General features: G+C 36.1%; 1 protein-coding gene across 6 annotated transcripts in view; it reads left to right on the top strand.

The window, feature by feature from the left end:
* Positions 1 to 16511, top strand: part of STAU2 (staufen double-stranded RNA binding protein 2) — a 125905-nt gene that overhangs the window by 63785 nt on the left and 45609 nt on the right. For all 6 annotated transcript variants that reach the window (XM_035316530.1, XM_035316527.1, XM_035316528.1 and 3 more), the window contains exons 9-11: positions 2610 to 2747; positions 5898 to 6029; positions 9594 to 9654. In XM_035316530.1, coding sequence (XP_035172421.1) covers positions 2610 to 2747; positions 5898 to 6029; positions 9594 to 9654 — 331 coding nt within the window. The remainder of the gene's footprint in view (positions 1 to 2609; positions 2748 to 5897; positions 6030 to 9593; positions 9655 to 16511) is intronic.

Below are 16511 nucleotides of genomic sequence, written 5' to 3'. Positions count from 1 at the left end.
GTCATCTCCTCAGTCCAGAAGAAGATGCTTTTGCAAATGGTCAAAATCTTCTCCATTGCATTTTATTTTAGGAAGTGTTATTCTGCGAGGCAGCAATTAAACTTTTTATACGTGGCTTTCTATTGTCTGGCATGTTGGATAGGCATTTACAACCATATAAAATAATATCATATAAAGTATATTTAATCATTCAAACTCATGACAGATTGATGTAGACAATGGTGGAAAGTTGGTCACTTCTTGTCTTGTGTTACAGAGTTACTTCTGCTTTATAATGTGCAACCTCAAAAGTAGAACTGCATGAAATAACAGGAAACTTTCATGTCCAAAACCTGTACATTGGAATATAGCTTTAGGATCTAAATTTAATCTCTTTTTCTGAGTGGGGAAAAAAGCTCTTCACTTTTTCTGAATTTAAAAACAATGAGAATGATGCACAGCTTTTGATGAAATGCACAGTTATGTCCACAGCTTGCATTATGTTAGGCTAGGCAGCATTGCACCAGCATGATGCAAAGTATGAAATATGGCTTGAACTCAGTCCTCATTGAGTATTCATAGATGGATTGTGAAAATAAATAAATAAAACAAATGTGTGACTGCTAGGAATACTGAGTATGCCGAGTGCAGAATTGTGTAGTAATAGCCATCTAGAATAAGCAAATACTCTGGAGATTGCAAAACTGGACTTGGAAAACGTACAAATACTCCATGATCTTCCACTTTTCATTTGCCTTCAAAACAGAACAACTGATTTCTCATGGAAATCTAGAGTAATTAGATACCCAGCTCCAACTGATATTCAGAGGATATAATTCTAAAAAATGTCTAGGAAAAAATCATCATAAAATGTTATTTCATGCAAAACCATCAACAGTAATGCAGCTTTAAGGATCTGAAAGCTGCAGTATCTGCAAAGGGTGATTCTCTCTGCCCGTCTCATTTTAAATGAAAGATGCTAAGGATGTAATAATGTCAAAACTTCTTATTTTACTATACACTATTTACCATTACAGTCTTAAACTGAATTATCCAAAGCTGGTCGTCTTAGAAACAGACATTAATAGTCAAAATACCCAAGTATGTAGGAAGTTTTTATTTTTTGAATATCTGGACTCCTGAAATGCTTTTATTGTGTCTGTTTCTTTTAATTTAACCTGTACGTGCCTTGAACATCAAAAAAAAAGTGACAATAACTTCTTTTTACTTCTATATATATATTTATGAGGCTATATCTTATGGCCTACACTTTATTTAGCCTGCTCTCCCTTTGTCTCCGCCTGGCTCCTTGCCCACACAGCTGCCCTTGTGCATGACATTGTCTTCATTCTTTCACCTACATCTTCTCTAATGGCTTCAGCAGTTACACTAGGAAGAATTCGCTGCACAGCTTTCTTAATATAATATCCCTCTCCAGTCTTTGCCTTCAATTGCTGATCATCTCCTTAGGTTCTTGACCACTTGTTTGCTTTAATTTGAGAACCTCAAATAAGCATGAATTGCGTCTTCTCTTACACTGCAAATACCTTCACAAAGAGGAAATATTGCAATAATATAAAGACAATTTTACATTCAAATGCCATTTATATTTTTAAGTACTTCTCTTGTGTTATGGCATATAAATCTATGAAATATAACCGCAGATAAATGTGTTTGAATCTTAATTTCTTCTCTTTTCCTTCTACCAACAATATTTTCATAGCTGTTTGTCTTGACAGAGCATTAAGAATAATAACGTACTAAAAGGATTTCAGAACTAATACAAACAGTTTGCAAGGACTGTAGTTTTTCACCTGCCTTTGTAATCTTGGACAGAATAATTTCTCAGTTCTTTTGTTTTCCACCATCAGATCAGTTCTCCCATTAGCATTGCATTTTGATACGTTACTTTGAGGGTTATTGTCTGTAAAGCATTTGTAATACTTTGTGGGTGGCTCGCAGTGTGCAACATTTCTATTCATTGGAGATATTCCTCTCTTTGTCTTCTCTAGCTTCACTGCCTAAAAGTATTTGAGGCTGAATTCCTATAGCATGCAAACAGAGCAAGCTTTCTTCACCTTTAGTTGCATTGTAGGATGGAAGGTAGGAGTGTTGAGATGGAAGGCTGAGAGAAATGCAGCTTGTTATATGGCAAATCTTTTTTGTCCCCATATAAATCCACCTCTTGATGTTACTGCATGTTCCAGTATTGTGGCAACCTATTTTTAAGGGCCAGAGGGATGAGTCATAGAAATACGGCAATGAAATATATTTGATGAATCTGTTTATTATTATCCATCTCTATAGTAAATAGATGAAGACATCAGTAGCCTACCAATGACAGCTATGCCTACTACCTGCAGCAGTGGCAGGTGGTATGTGCATATTACATGCCATGGTTTTGAGATTGAGGAATTCTCCTGTCTGTCTCATGACCAAAAGATGGTACAAAATGTATTGTTTCTCCTCTATTTCTATTAGAGAAAATTATTATTTTCTCTCTTCTCTATTATTATATTCTATTATTATTTCTCTATTTTCTGTAAGAGAAGATGTAGCACAGCAGTTGTACTTATCTACAATACTAATACATAATGAAATTATAATTCTTTCTCTTAAACCTGTTTTAGACTGGACCAGAATATGGTCAAGGAATGAATCCCATCAGTCGTCTGGCTCAGATCCAACAGGCCAAAAAGGAGAAAGAGCCAGAATATGTTCTTCTTTCAGAGAGAGGAATGCCTCGCCGTCGAGAATTTGTTATGCAGGTATCATCTACTGTTGTGTTAGAGATAGTGTCTTTGCTACGTCATGTTCAAACACGAGATAAATGGTGGCATAATATAAAGCTTATCCCTCTGTGTTTATCTCTTTGATTTATGGTTACTTATACAACAGGAGTGTGAAATACAGTAGCAGTTTGAACTGCCTTCTTTCTTTTGGTGAAACAAATAGCAATTAGGTAATTTGCCCTCTAGAAGTTTTCCTTGCAGTGATTTTACATTTTTTATGCTATTATTTTTATTTCATCTAATTTTTCTGGTTTTATCCCTAATGTTACACTTTATAAATTATTTATTTACTTTCATTTGTCTTGTAGAAAATTTTGCAGTTGTAGATTGGAGTATTGCACTACAAATATTCTGAAATATGTTACCAAGCATTTTGGATTTAAAAGTAGCAATGTAAATCTTATAAGAACTCCTTTCAGATTTTCATCTGTTTGGTACCTTTGTTCCTATCTGAAATGCAACAAAAACAGCCTTCCATCACACATTTTAACCTCTTCAGTTAAATAATTTGGTAATACATGAACAGGAGATCATTAATGTTTCTTTATTTTTTTAAAAAATTAAGAACATTTGCAGAGATTTGATGTAGCCATGATATATTGTGTTAGATAGCACAACAGCAGGTTAAGAAAGATAAGGAACAGGAAAGGATTCTTTTTTCTTACGTTTTCACTGAGGTAATTTTGTTCCAGGACAATCTAGTACAGTAAACCTGAGCATGTTTTGACTTGTTGACCACAAACCACACCAAAATTTAAGTTCTGATCACAATCAGAATCTGATGTTCAAACACCTTCTTCTCCAGAAAACAAAACAAAACAAAACCCTTAAGTCTTTAAATCCCTCCTTCATGTCTATCAATACAGGTTAGCAATCTTCATTTCCTTGGATCTCAGTGGTCTTTCTTGACAATTTATTTTCTCTCTGGAAAAATAAATAAATAAATAAATATATATATATATATATAAAATTGGGTTCCTTTTGTTCAGGTTCAGATTTATGAATATAACTTGGATTTTCAAGTTTTTGTGCTATCTGAAAGTATTTGAAAAAGTGATGTTGTCGCAGACCATCCCTTTTTACATGCTCAGACCCTCTAGTTAGAGATCCGCATCTGATCTGTGTGTACTAGAAAGATGGGCTGAGAATCTGGTTTTCCATTGAAGGATTCTTAGTAGTGGTAAAATACTTGGTTTGAATCAAAATGGAATCTTAAAAGCAGTGAATACACGAGTATTCCTCTATCTGAGAAGGCTTGTGAAAGAAAAATCAAAGAAATTCCATAGATCAGTTGCTTTTCACTGTAGCCCAATTTTTACCCTTTTCTAATATTTTCACACAAAGATCATCCCTCTATTTCTCCTGCCTTCAGGAAGTCTCAGTGGATTCATTACGACATGCAAAAAACCTTATCAGAATAAAAAGCCTTTGTATAAACTACTTAAACAATGTTTTCATTTAATTTAATTGAATGTGGAAGTAAAATATCCAGAGATAATATGTTCATTTTTATCTGTCACACAAAGAGCAAGTTTAGATGTGATGAAATGGATCCAATTACTTGTCCTGACCACTAGATAAACAGAAGAAAACCTCTGATGACATTAGTTGGTGTTCTGTTCCCAAAGTTAATTTCAGAAAGCTCTTTCTCTTTGTAGTCAGACCTTTAATCCTTGATAGAGGTTATAATAATAGCTAAACCAGTTTTACAGGTCTGAGAAATAGCAGCACATTGATTTATTGTGAGCTATGTTATAAATTATCATTTTGTCTTGTCCCATTAAAGTCCCTCAATAAGTCCCTCAATTTTATTGCATATAAACTTGTAGCAGAGTGGCTATTTTCTAATTGTGACTGTAAAACTGCATAGAAGTTAAGTGGTTTATTTCAAGGTTATTAGTATTTCTGTTTTATGTAGTTGAATCTTTTTGTTTAATTATATATGTATTTTGAAGGGATATTCATGATCATTATTATTTATTTACAACCCCTTCTTTCTATTTTGAATTAATAGGTATTTGAATAAAGAAAAAAAATACAGGTTTTAGGAAAACATATACATGATAATTTAAGGAAAATGATTAATTATTGAATAACAGAAGTGATTAAATTATATTTATTTAACAATTGTGTGCCTGTTTTTCATATATTTCAAAGCTTTTTCCAGAATGTTTCAGCTCACTGACCTAAGGTTTCTTTTATTCAGATTGCCTTGGGTGTTTTATTATTTTTATTTTACCTTGGGCTTCCCTCTCTTTAACATGGTTTTGGGATTATAAGCTATTTTTAGAGATAATTTGGCAAATAAAACGGCTTAATGGACAAATTGAAATATAGCAATTAAAAAACTATAAATATTACACAAATAGCAGTGATAGTGCTCATACCTCAAGGACTGCCTCTTTTTGGATATTCATTGCCTATAATTTGTCTTTATTTTGAGTTTTTAACTTCTCCTTGTTTTATGAAAAGCATCTTGTTGGAAATCCTTTGGGCAGTGCAGCCCAGTGGTCTAATGAGGATTCTTCTTTCCAAAGACCATTTTGATAAAATCTTGTCAGGTGTAAGGGCAGGAGAAGAAAACAGCTCCCAACCCTGTGTTTCTTCCAGTGCGATGAAGTGGGAGGAATGCAAATATGGTTTTCATCTTTCTATAGAAACCTCTCGTTTCTATTTCCAGGTCATTGTTTGTCTCTCCATTGTTCTTGATACTCTCCTGATGGTGCTGGGGAGCTGCTGAAGGCAGTAGTCCCACAAGGAAGAGGAAGTCCAGATCCTGTAGCACATTCCACATTAAGAAAGAGGGGGAGCAAAATTAGGAGAGATATTCAGCAGAGAGAACAGGGTTGACATAGAAACTGGCGGAAGAGAGGGAATTCTGTATGCACACCACAGATATATAAAAATGTAGCTCTTTGGTATGAGGTTGGGGACTTTCTGAAAAATCTAAACAAGCTTATCTTTGGGAAGCAGTATTGTAGTCCACTTTCACACTATTCTGACTTTTTCCAGAATGCATCTGCATCAGAAGAGCTGGTGGTTGTTGGTAGATCAGCAAGATTATCTCATGGTGATATTAAAGGGTCTTGCATTTATTATGATCATGATAGATATTTTCTTTTTAAGGTAAAAGTAGGCAACGAGATTACTACGGGGACAGGCCCAAACAAGAAAATAGCTAAAAGAAATGCAGCAGAAGCAATGTTGCTACAGCTGGGTTACAAAGCCTCTACCCCTCTTCAAGACCAGCCAGAAAAGGTGAGAACCAAATGATTTTGTTTTTCATATACAAAGTAGTCATAGCTGTTTGTTTTTCCATTGAATATGCAGTAAAAATGTTCTAGAAAGTGCTTTCAGATTTGATGGCTGAGAAAGAAAATGCATGTCAGTGTTTTTCTGGAGAAGGTATTATATTTTAAATTCACATGTGTTGCAGGTATATGTTTCTGTATTAGTGATGTGCAGCTCAGCCTTCTGGCCCATCTTGACTTTATTGATGAAAGGTTTTGTAAGCAAAATAGGGTGTTAGGGTTTTGGTTTCTGTGTCCTGAAAAGATCAGAGCAAGGTATTTGGCTAAGCTGTGGACTCTGGACAGCTTCTGTCATACATACACACAGAGTCACTGCATGTGTATATTTTGATCACAGCTTAAATGTTTGCTGTGGCTGCACCAGCCAACTGTTGACTCAGGTCAACAGAATGTTCTGCTGGGCTTTTATTGGGACCACATGATAAATCTGTATATAGCACTGTTGAGTGGCTAAGAAGGCCTGCTGCTGCTTTGTTTTCCTACATTCATTAACCTACTGCTTACAAGTGCGTTGTCTTTAAAAAAAAAAAAAAAAAAGCAGGTATAATTTCATACTTGAAGAAGTAAGATAGAAGAAGGTATCTTAGAATTGATAAAACATCATGGCCTAATGTTATTCTGAACAAAATAAGTAAACATGATACTGTACACACAAAAGGTGAACTACTCAAATTTTATGAAATGAGAATATTCAAGATAATAAAACACTTTTGTAGCTTTGTAGAGTTTAAGAGCGTAAAATACTTTTAGAACATCTGGCGTGATCTTCTCAATATAACAGAATGAACACGTAAAGCTGATAAACAAGTTAGTTTGTGTAGATTTTGGTTCTCAAACTTTACAGACGGCTTTTCACACAGAGCAGGAGAGATCAAAGTACCATTTGGATCTGGGGCTTCTATTACCAGATGCAACTGCAATGGACCCATGAAATAAAAAGTTAATGCAAGAAAACCTTTTTTTTTTTTTTTTCAGAATAAATTGGAAATTTTATTGATTAAATTTGGAGTGTCAGGCTTTATTTCATTTGACAGATATGCAGTTGAATATCTGTACACAGTGTGAATGAAATGTATTCTGAGTGATCTGAGGGTTGCCTTAATTCATTATTGAAAATTGCTAGCATCCTTTCTTGAAGAGTCTGCATTAGCTGGGACTTGGTTAGGTCAAATCTGCTCAGAGAGTCTCCTCAGCCAAAACATGTCTGGTGCTGGAGAAGAAGGAAAATAGCAGTTAAATCTCTACCAATTTGACCATTGTAAAATTCCTTCCATATAAATTGCACCATAAAGTTCTGTCATTAGAAGATATTTGTTTGTCTCTTTGCATCCCAAATGGGGCCCAGTGCAGGTTAGGCAGACGTATCAGGTTGGCGCCTAATGGGGAATTGTCACTTCTGTTGTTTTTGATGATTTAAAAAAACAGGAAACTTCTCCTCCTAACCCCCTACTCACCGAGTCCTTTCATCCCCTTCCTTCTCCCTTTAAAAAAAAAAAAACAACAAAAAACACCACAAAGTCAATGTTCTTTGTTCCTCAACCCCTGATGCATAAAATGCCGCAGTATTCATTCTTCCAGTGAAGACCTCAAAGTGTTACAAGAGTCATTCATGCATGGTGCCGATGGCAGCACAGGTATTACAGGTAATGTAAGAAAAAAAAAAAAAAAAAAGGCTCTGCTCTTTTCTGAGGTAATCCTGTGCCTGGAAGAAATCAGTAGTGTATGTGTAGAGCACTGAGGAGAGCAATTTCAAAGTGCCCTGGCAGATTTTTCGCAGCTACCAGAATTTTAGTTCTATGGATGAGAGTGGAGGGTTGTAGTGTTTTCATTTTTCATATTTTCACTTTTTCATTTCTTCTTGCCCCTTTTATTCTCTTAGAAGAAAACCAGGTTATATTGCATCCATTTGGCACAGCATAACTAAAGATAATTTGCTGATAATTGAATTCTTTTTAAATCCCCCATCATGATGACGCTGATAAACAACTAAAAGAGAGGAATGAGAGGAGAGTTGGAAAAGTTTTTCTCATATTGTAACAGTGTGCTTGGCAGATTTTTCAATCGTTTTCTTCTGGATTCATGTTAAAACCATGCTGTTGTAACAGACAGCTGTAAATTCACACATATTTACAGATTTCAGGTTGTATATTCATTTGAAGAACTGTCTTTCTGATGTTTTCCATGGATATACTTATTATGTTGTTCATGATATTAGTAAAGGGAGTTATGTGAAATTAAAACGTGGAATTGGGTGACCAAATTGAGAGACAACTCTAAGATATATTGTCCCTTTTCTATTAGATATCTCCCTTTTTATTTCACATTGCCTATGCTGTAAGCATATTGGTATGTACATGATGAAGAAAAGCATATCTTTGGAATAGTTGGTTTGAATAGTGTGCTCTTCCCTCTTTCCCTGGGGAAAACTTATCATCTAGTAGTCTGCCTTATAACAGAATAGTAATCTATGCAGCCTTAACTCAACCTCTGAGATGTAACAGAACCATGGACCTGTTTGCAGAGGCAGAAGACATAGACGGACAAGGACAGGACAGCAAAACAGCAACGCTGTACTCTGTCCTAGCTGGCAAACCAGATGGGTCCTATCTTAGGGACAGGCTCCTGTCAGATTTCAGACTGCTGGCTCTCTCCTTCACATCTCCTCCACTCAACCATCAACCCCATCAGCCTCCTCTTCCAGAGCAAATGATGACGGCTTTTTAATGGTGTATAGGCTGCGTTGCTGCAAGGTTTTCTGTTTGTGTGTTAAATCCCAAGGAAATCTGAAAAGGATCATTTGCATCACATTAATCGAGATGACTGCCAATAGTTAGTTCATGAGGAAATGTGGACTTGTTTCTCTACATTTACACATACATCTAGAACATGGATACCTTACTTACTGTGTAGACTTTAGGAATGGCCTTATTCTGCACTTCCATGTTAATTGCTTCCCTTTTCTGTGTCAGCGTAATACTGAGCGTTAAACATAACAAAAAAAATAATTCCTCAAAATATCTAGATATAAAAATAATGGATAATTGCATGAGGCAATTTTGCGTCTACTTCAGTAACTAAGTAGATTCCAAGCAAGAAAATATTTTAAAATTACACCCAAAGTATGTTGTAGTGTTTATGCATTCTTTCATAGGCAGATATTAGGATCTTCTTGTTTTAGAATAAATTTCTCTGTTGTCTGTGTATATTTGCAGTTGAGAGCTACTTAAAATATTTGATTTTAAGTCTGATTTGGTAACATACTGTGTTGAGCTTAATCTTTGGGGAAACATTTATATTTTAGTGTTAAGCAATAGTTGTTAATGTTTATTCTTGAAGGGTACGTTCCTCAAATGACCTATTTTAGACCCAAATTAAGATGTGTTAGCATATATGTGTGAGCAAATCCCAAGTCACCCTTTTTTAGAGTCTTTCAACCAAATTTATAATTGTGAATGTTCTGTTTAAGGAGTAGTTTGACTTTCACTTATTTGTCTTTTTCTACCTGTTTCAGCTTGGAGAAAACAAGAGTTGGAACGGACAGAATGTTGGGTTTCCTGAGCCAACAAGTAACAGTAAGTATCACTTTTAAAATTTGTATTTATTTTTACTGATTTTTGTCTCTGTAGGATTTAGATTCAAGACAATTGAAATGTTTTCTATAAATTTGCAATTAGATGAATTAATTCTTGAGTATTCTCTATGAATATATATAAGAATAAGTGCAGAAAGAAGATTCTTATAATAAGTGCACAAGAAGATTCTTATTTGCCCTTTTTTGATTATTTACTGGTTTTATTAAATCATTGAATCTTTCAGGTTGTAAGGGATTTTTAGAAGTCTTCTAAACTGCAGGGCCAGTAGTGAGTTCAGACAAGGTTGCTTGTGTTTTTTTTTGCTGTTCTCCAGAGATGGAGATTTCATAGCTTCTTTGGGCATCCTGTTCCTCTGCTTAATTATCCTCACACATTTTTTTTAAATTATTATTATTTTTATTCTTGTTTTTCACTTTTGTCCAGTTGGAACATGTCCTGTATGTTCATGATAATCATCTCCAGTTCTGCTCCTATATAACTCTCTAAAGTTGCTGATGATGCTTTTCTCCAGTCATTGGAGACTTCCCCTGATCTCCATGACTTTTCAAAGATGACAGAGAGTGGTCTCAAAAGAACTTAAGTTGGTTCACTACACCCTGAGACACATCCCATTTGGTCTGGTGACCATTTATAGGCTGAAAATTTCTCTAGGTATCATTAACTGTGATCTCTGTCCGCTCCTGGTAACTTCTCTTCCCTGAATGCTTTCTTTAGACCCAGAGGCCTGTGAGACTTTGTTGGTGAAGACCAACTTCAGTTTCACTGCAGTAGTTAATGAATTGCCTGACAATCTAGTGGCCTTCTATGATGGAGTGACTGCATCAGTTGACAAGGGAAGACCAACTAACGTCATCTACCCAGACTTCTGTAAGGCCTTTGACACGGTCCCATACAACATCCTGATCTCCAAATTGGAGAGAGATGGATTTGAAGGGTGGACCATTCAGTGGATAAGGAATTGGCTTGAAAGCCAGACCCAGAGAGTGGTGGTCAATGGCTCTATGTCCAGTTGGAGGGCAGTGGTGTCCCTCAGGGGTCTGTCTTGAGACCAGCACTGTTTAATATCTTTGTTATTATTTAATATCAGTGACATAGCCATTGAGTGCACCCTCAGCAAGTTTTTAGATGACACCAAGCTAAATGGTGCAGTCGATAAAGCAGAAAGAAGAGCCACAAAGGGAGGGCCCATGTGAACCTAGTGAGATTCAGCAAGTCTAAGTAAAAGTGCTACACCTGGGTTGGAGCAATCCCAGACATGAGTACAGACTGGGAGAAGAACTCATTGAAAGCAGCCCTGCAGAGAAGGACTGGGGGGTTCTAGTGGATGAAAAGCTCACCATGAGCCAGCAGCGCATGCTTACAGCCCAGAAGGTCAACTCGCCTGGGCTGCATCAACACAAGATTGACCAATGGGTTGAGGGAGGGGATTGTCCCCCCTCTGCTCTGCCATTGTGAGTGACCTGGAGTGCTGTGTCCAGGTCTGGGGCCCCCAGCACAAGAAGGATGTGGACCTGTTATAATGGGTCCAGAGGAGGGCTGCAAAATGGTCAGAGGGCTGGAGCACCTCTTCTATGGAGAAAGTCTGAAAGAGCTAGGGATGTTCAGCCTGAAGAAGAGAAGGCTCCCGGGTGACCTTATTACAGCCTTTTAATACTTAAAGCGGGCTTATAGAAAAAGTGGCTGGACCTATGGAGGAATTGGGAAGTAATCTGTGCTTCAATTTACACAAAAGGTTGCCAGTATTTGAAATTATCTTGGATTCAGCATATGCCATTGTATTTCACTTAAAGGAAGGATTTTTCAGGATCTAAGACTTATTATTAATTGCTTCCTTCCAGCCCTGTCTTCAATCCCCATCAGTACTTCTAGATTATTGCTGTTTGCATTGTCAGAATCCCTAAGGACACGGTCTGTGAAACATCTGCAAATGTTATGTCTTCAAATGTTAACGTATTGCAGTTTGGGACAGCAGAATAAGATCTCAAGATTTTCTCTGCTATCCTTCCAGTGTCTTGTAGCAAAGATATGTACTGATGACAGTGTGACCATCTGCTATACCAAGAAGAAAAAATGATGTCTTTCCCAAGACTTTCCCATGTTTAACTGGCAAAAATACCTTGGTGATCACATGTGTAAATCCAAATCTGGGAGAATAAAAGCAAACTCATTCAACAGAAGACTATCAATTAATTGTATCTTAAACCTGTGGTAACCAAGGGACTCTTTTTTCACAGACCTTTTTGCAGCCACTGTGTTCCATAGTACAGGAACAAGGTTACAGTCTGTTTTGCTTCATGGAAGACATTTCTAGAAGCTCTCATTTCCATTCTAGTGATATCCAAGTAAATTGGAAATCAAATGATACATAGCTAACATGTCAGTAGCCATAGAGTGTTTATTTCTGACAGTGCTGTTCAGAGAGCACTGTGCTTAATCCCTTGAGTCCTTAATTTTTTTTTCCAGTCTAGAGGATTCATGAATGATAATCAGCTGATTAAAGTGTATCATTTTTGCTTTCAGAGGGCCTGGGCTATCCTTTTGCAAAATAGGAAGTATTTGAACCCTGAATGCTATAAGCAGGCATATAATTCTTTTTACTGATTTTTTTTTTTAACTCATGAGCCTTTCTGATTCTAGAGTAATTTATTTAAAACCTAGAAGTCAGCTGTAACAATAGCATATGAGGAGAATGAATCTGTTATGGTTACACAGAGGACAGACTGATCTTTCTCCACCTTATAGTCTCCTCTAGGATTTGTGGAAGATATAGAAATGCATTTTTCTTCTCTCTAAGTGTTAGTGTGGTATCACTCCTGGCTGAAGAAATTTCTAATAGGTCTTCTTTTTAAGTTTCTAATTGAAGACACTCTTAATATTTGTAAATTAAAATGGCCTTGCTGATAGATTTATGAATCTGCTGCATCAGTTGGCACTCTATTGAAGTATTTTTATATATAGAAAGCCACTGTAGTATCTTCTGTACTGTAGATCTTTCAACATAGGAGTATCACACCATTCTGAATATACAGCATTTATGTCCAGTGTACAGGAAGGAACCACATGCTCCTGGATAGAAAATGCATTGAACACTTCTGTATGTTACTTAGGGAACCAGTAAGTTCAGTTGATAACTTCCTATTGGATGGCTCTATGCAGAGGCATGTTTTTTTCAGGACACAGCTGAGGACAAAGGATTGCAACATTTGGAGAACATATTCTCTTGACATTTATCACGTGTTTTCCATAGGCATAGTCATGTGTTGGAATTTCCTGCTAGTATTTGGTAGGGAAGGTGTCTTCAAGTATATATTTACATGCGAGCTCTTTGCCTACTCTTTTGTAGAATATTATTTGTTAGTTTCCCACAAAGGAAATGCATTAGAAACCCTGAAGAAGAACTAGTATTAGTGAGAGATTTCCCTGTGTACACCCATTGATCTTCCCCTCAGCCTCAGAGTCCAACTTCAGAGCTTTATATAGTCAACTAGAACTGAGGAAGTGTGAAGTATGTTCTTTTGCATTTAAGAAGAATCACTTGCATGCATGACCTCTTCTGTACTGTGAAGCATGTTTTTTTTTTTTGAGGTGGCTCCAAAGAAGTTCCCCTGTTAAAGATCAAAAATGTTGCATTTTTTCATGTATGAATATGTGAGTTTATATTTAAGAACAACAATTATTGGTCGGTGTATCTACTGTATGTATCTACTCTTGCAGAGTTGGCATTATTATAGGGCATTTTATGGAAGACAAATGGAACAGCTTCCTCAATTCTATGTCCTTGCTTATGAGAGAAATGTACAATTCACATTTGTTGTAATGCTAAACCTTAGCTTTCAGTGGTCTTGAAAATGCAAGGTAGGCTCTAAGATTGTTATATCTAGCATTTGGCACCTCTTATTCAGATTTCCAGTAATTTTATTGCAGGAAAACTATTGTGTCCTGTTAGGAAAACATATTATTCATCGGTTCCCCTTGACAGGCAGATACTCTTTCTTTGTATACATAATGCACTATATTTTCATTGGAAACTGTGTGAAATAAAACTGGAATAGTAAAGTGAAGTTCTATGTTTCAGTATGACAGAGACAAAAAACATAAATTATATATTTTAGTAATCTGCAGAACAGATTTAATTGTGCCCTTATTACGTAGTTTTTGCTTAGAAATACCCTTCAGTCTGTATCATCCTACATACTCACTGGAAGCATTTTTAGTATTCCTTGTTAAATGTCCTTGAAAAGTACTTTTTCCCATTCCCCTCTGTTACGTACTTTTGCAGCTACCATTGCAGCAAACCTCACTTTTGTTCCTCCCACTCATTGGCAAAGCTTCTTCTCATTGATTGGCTTCTTTACCTTTCCTCTTTCATAATCTTAAGGATGACTGGAAACAAGAAGCTATTTGTTTCTTGGTTTGGGATATCTTAGACATTTTTCACACGTGGAATAACAAGAGTGATGAGTGAGTTTTTTCCCTGTTGCTTCTGGAAGTGACATTAAAGACAATGTTCTTTGGGCACAACACAAATGTTTGCAGCCCATATAGGAGATATCTACTGTCAACAGGATGTTCATTTATTTCTCAGGATTTGTCTTAAGCAAGCATCAGCAAAAACAAGATGTGAAACAAATAAACAGTCCTAATGCAAATTCTATTCTCTTGGGAACATTCAGCTTTTGGTTTTATTTCTCTGGGTAGGGATAATCATGAATATCATACAGTATGTGTTCTGGGAGAAGCTGTAGATGAGATATAAAGTGTTTAAAAATGAAGAACAAAAATGAAGAACAAAAATTAAAAGAAATAAGTGTCTTGAGTTTTTTTTATATTTTATATTTCTAAAAGGAAAAAATGACCCTCATAGTCTCTGTTGCCCCACCCTAAATTTTTCATAGACTGTTTTTTCCTTTATTTCCAGCAGTTTTGGGGGTCACATAGTGAATTTTTAAAAACTAATGATAAAAAAATACATTCATAAAAGTCATTACCTCTCTGAAAAGGACAGGCTCTTTGTTTTTCTTGCCTAACATTTTATTACTAGGGATTCCTGCATGACTTTACAATCTTTGTTCTTCAGAGTACATCTGCTCCTGCTGTTTGTTCACCACCTGAAATCATAATCATTTGTTTGTGACATCACAATTAGTTACTGTGAAGATGATTAGATTGTCACCAACAGATGACTATGATTTCAGATGGTAAATGAGCAGCAGGAACAGATGATCTCCTAGGAACAAAGATACTTGATCTCCTGTAATTGTTCTCAGTAGAAAACAGGCTATGAGAAAAAAGCAAGTAGATATTCAGAAGAGTTTCTTAAATCTGTAATGAGGAATTTCAGCATTTGTCCTTATATGGTCTTTCTGTAAGCCCTAATTTTATGGTTGCATTTAAATTTGTAGTTAGAAACATCTTGACCCTTTTTGGGGGAGGAGGAATAAGTGCAAAATAAATAATTTATCAACTTCAACATAGGAATACATCTTTACTTTGGAGGTAATAAAATGTATGTGAACTACATATTTCTGACACTTGGTGATTTTATAAAGACTTTTTTTTAATAGTCCTCTGTAAGTTTATTTTTCAACTAGGGATTTTGGTGAAGCCTTCCAGTAGCTAATTTAATACCTCTGTATTTCCATAAACAGTAACTGAAGCCAAAAGTTTGGGAGTAAAGGTTTTGTATTGTACTTCAGATGTTTTTTATTGGGATTTGTCTGTGTTATATTTTGCTGAAATGTTTATTTCCTTCTAGGGTATTTCAAAGGTGACTTGCAGTGCATCATGTGCATTTTTACTCACTAAGTACTGCTGTTTCTGGAAAGATCCAAATTAGCAAGTTTGTATGTAGTATGGGATTTGGGCACAATTCAGGTGTGCAAGACCATAACTGCAATTGATCCTCCTCCATTTTTTCATATCCCTCCTTTTGAGATACTTTGTTAGGTAATAAAAGGAATTAAAATTTTGTATCTTCAGATGTGATGCCATCTTTGCTGAGTATAGATTATGATGTGTATTTCTAGCATATCTAGAGTTTTAAACATGCACCCAGAAAGTTGGGAGACCTGGATTCATTTTCCTTCTTCACTAGAAAGAGACTACTCACAAGGTACAGAGTAATCTGGATAACAGCAGTCTTCTTGTGGAGATGTGTGTCTCATATCATTATGATTTGCAGACAGAGAATTTGGAATCAAGTGTTGTCAAAGTGCAAAATTCTGCAGAGAAAGCATGAGCTAAAGGAATTGTGACATTGCAGTCTGCCTATTGATTAAGGCATTTGTAAGTGAAGGTGCTGACTGTTATGTCTTCTGGTGTTTCATGGATAGTCTACACATACTACGTTCTTCATGTTTTAGATGCAGGTTAAGAAAAAAGGAAGTGTTGCAAGCAACCTGTTGACTGGTTCTTGAATAGTATGAATTGTGCATAAGTAAGAAATGCTTAAGTACTCTTGGGCTGTGAGGGTTTGGCTTGAATGCCCTCAGGCTGAGAAAGAACCCAAGTCTTAGCTTTCTAGGAGACTGCTTAAGCATTAAGCTCTTAATGTATAAATGTGTAAGAGGGAACAGCCACCAGGACAGTAGCTGGCTGGTGAGAGATCACTTCAGAGAAACTCAGCTTTTGCTTTTTCTAGTTCCCCGAATTTCCTGTATGAATTACATTTGTTCAAGGTTGCTTGTCTATTCCTTTGAAAAAATCTGCATGTGAAATAGCACCACAGAGCTCTTTTTTGATGTTAACTGTTAATTTAAGAGTCTAATTCTGAAAATGATCTGCACTTATGCTTCTCTGTTCAGCCACGCAAGCTGAGCAGTATCCCACAATTAACC

Source organism: Oxyura jamaicensis, chromosome 2 (genome assembly GCF_011077185.1).
Source record: "Oxyura jamaicensis isolate SHBP4307 breed ruddy duck chromosome 2, BPBGC_Ojam_1.0, whole genome shotgun sequence".
Classification (NCBI taxonomy): domain Eukaryota; kingdom Metazoa; phylum Chordata; class Aves; order Anseriformes; family Anatidae; genus Oxyura; species Oxyura jamaicensis.
This window is presented reverse-complemented; position numbering and strand designations above follow the sequence as displayed.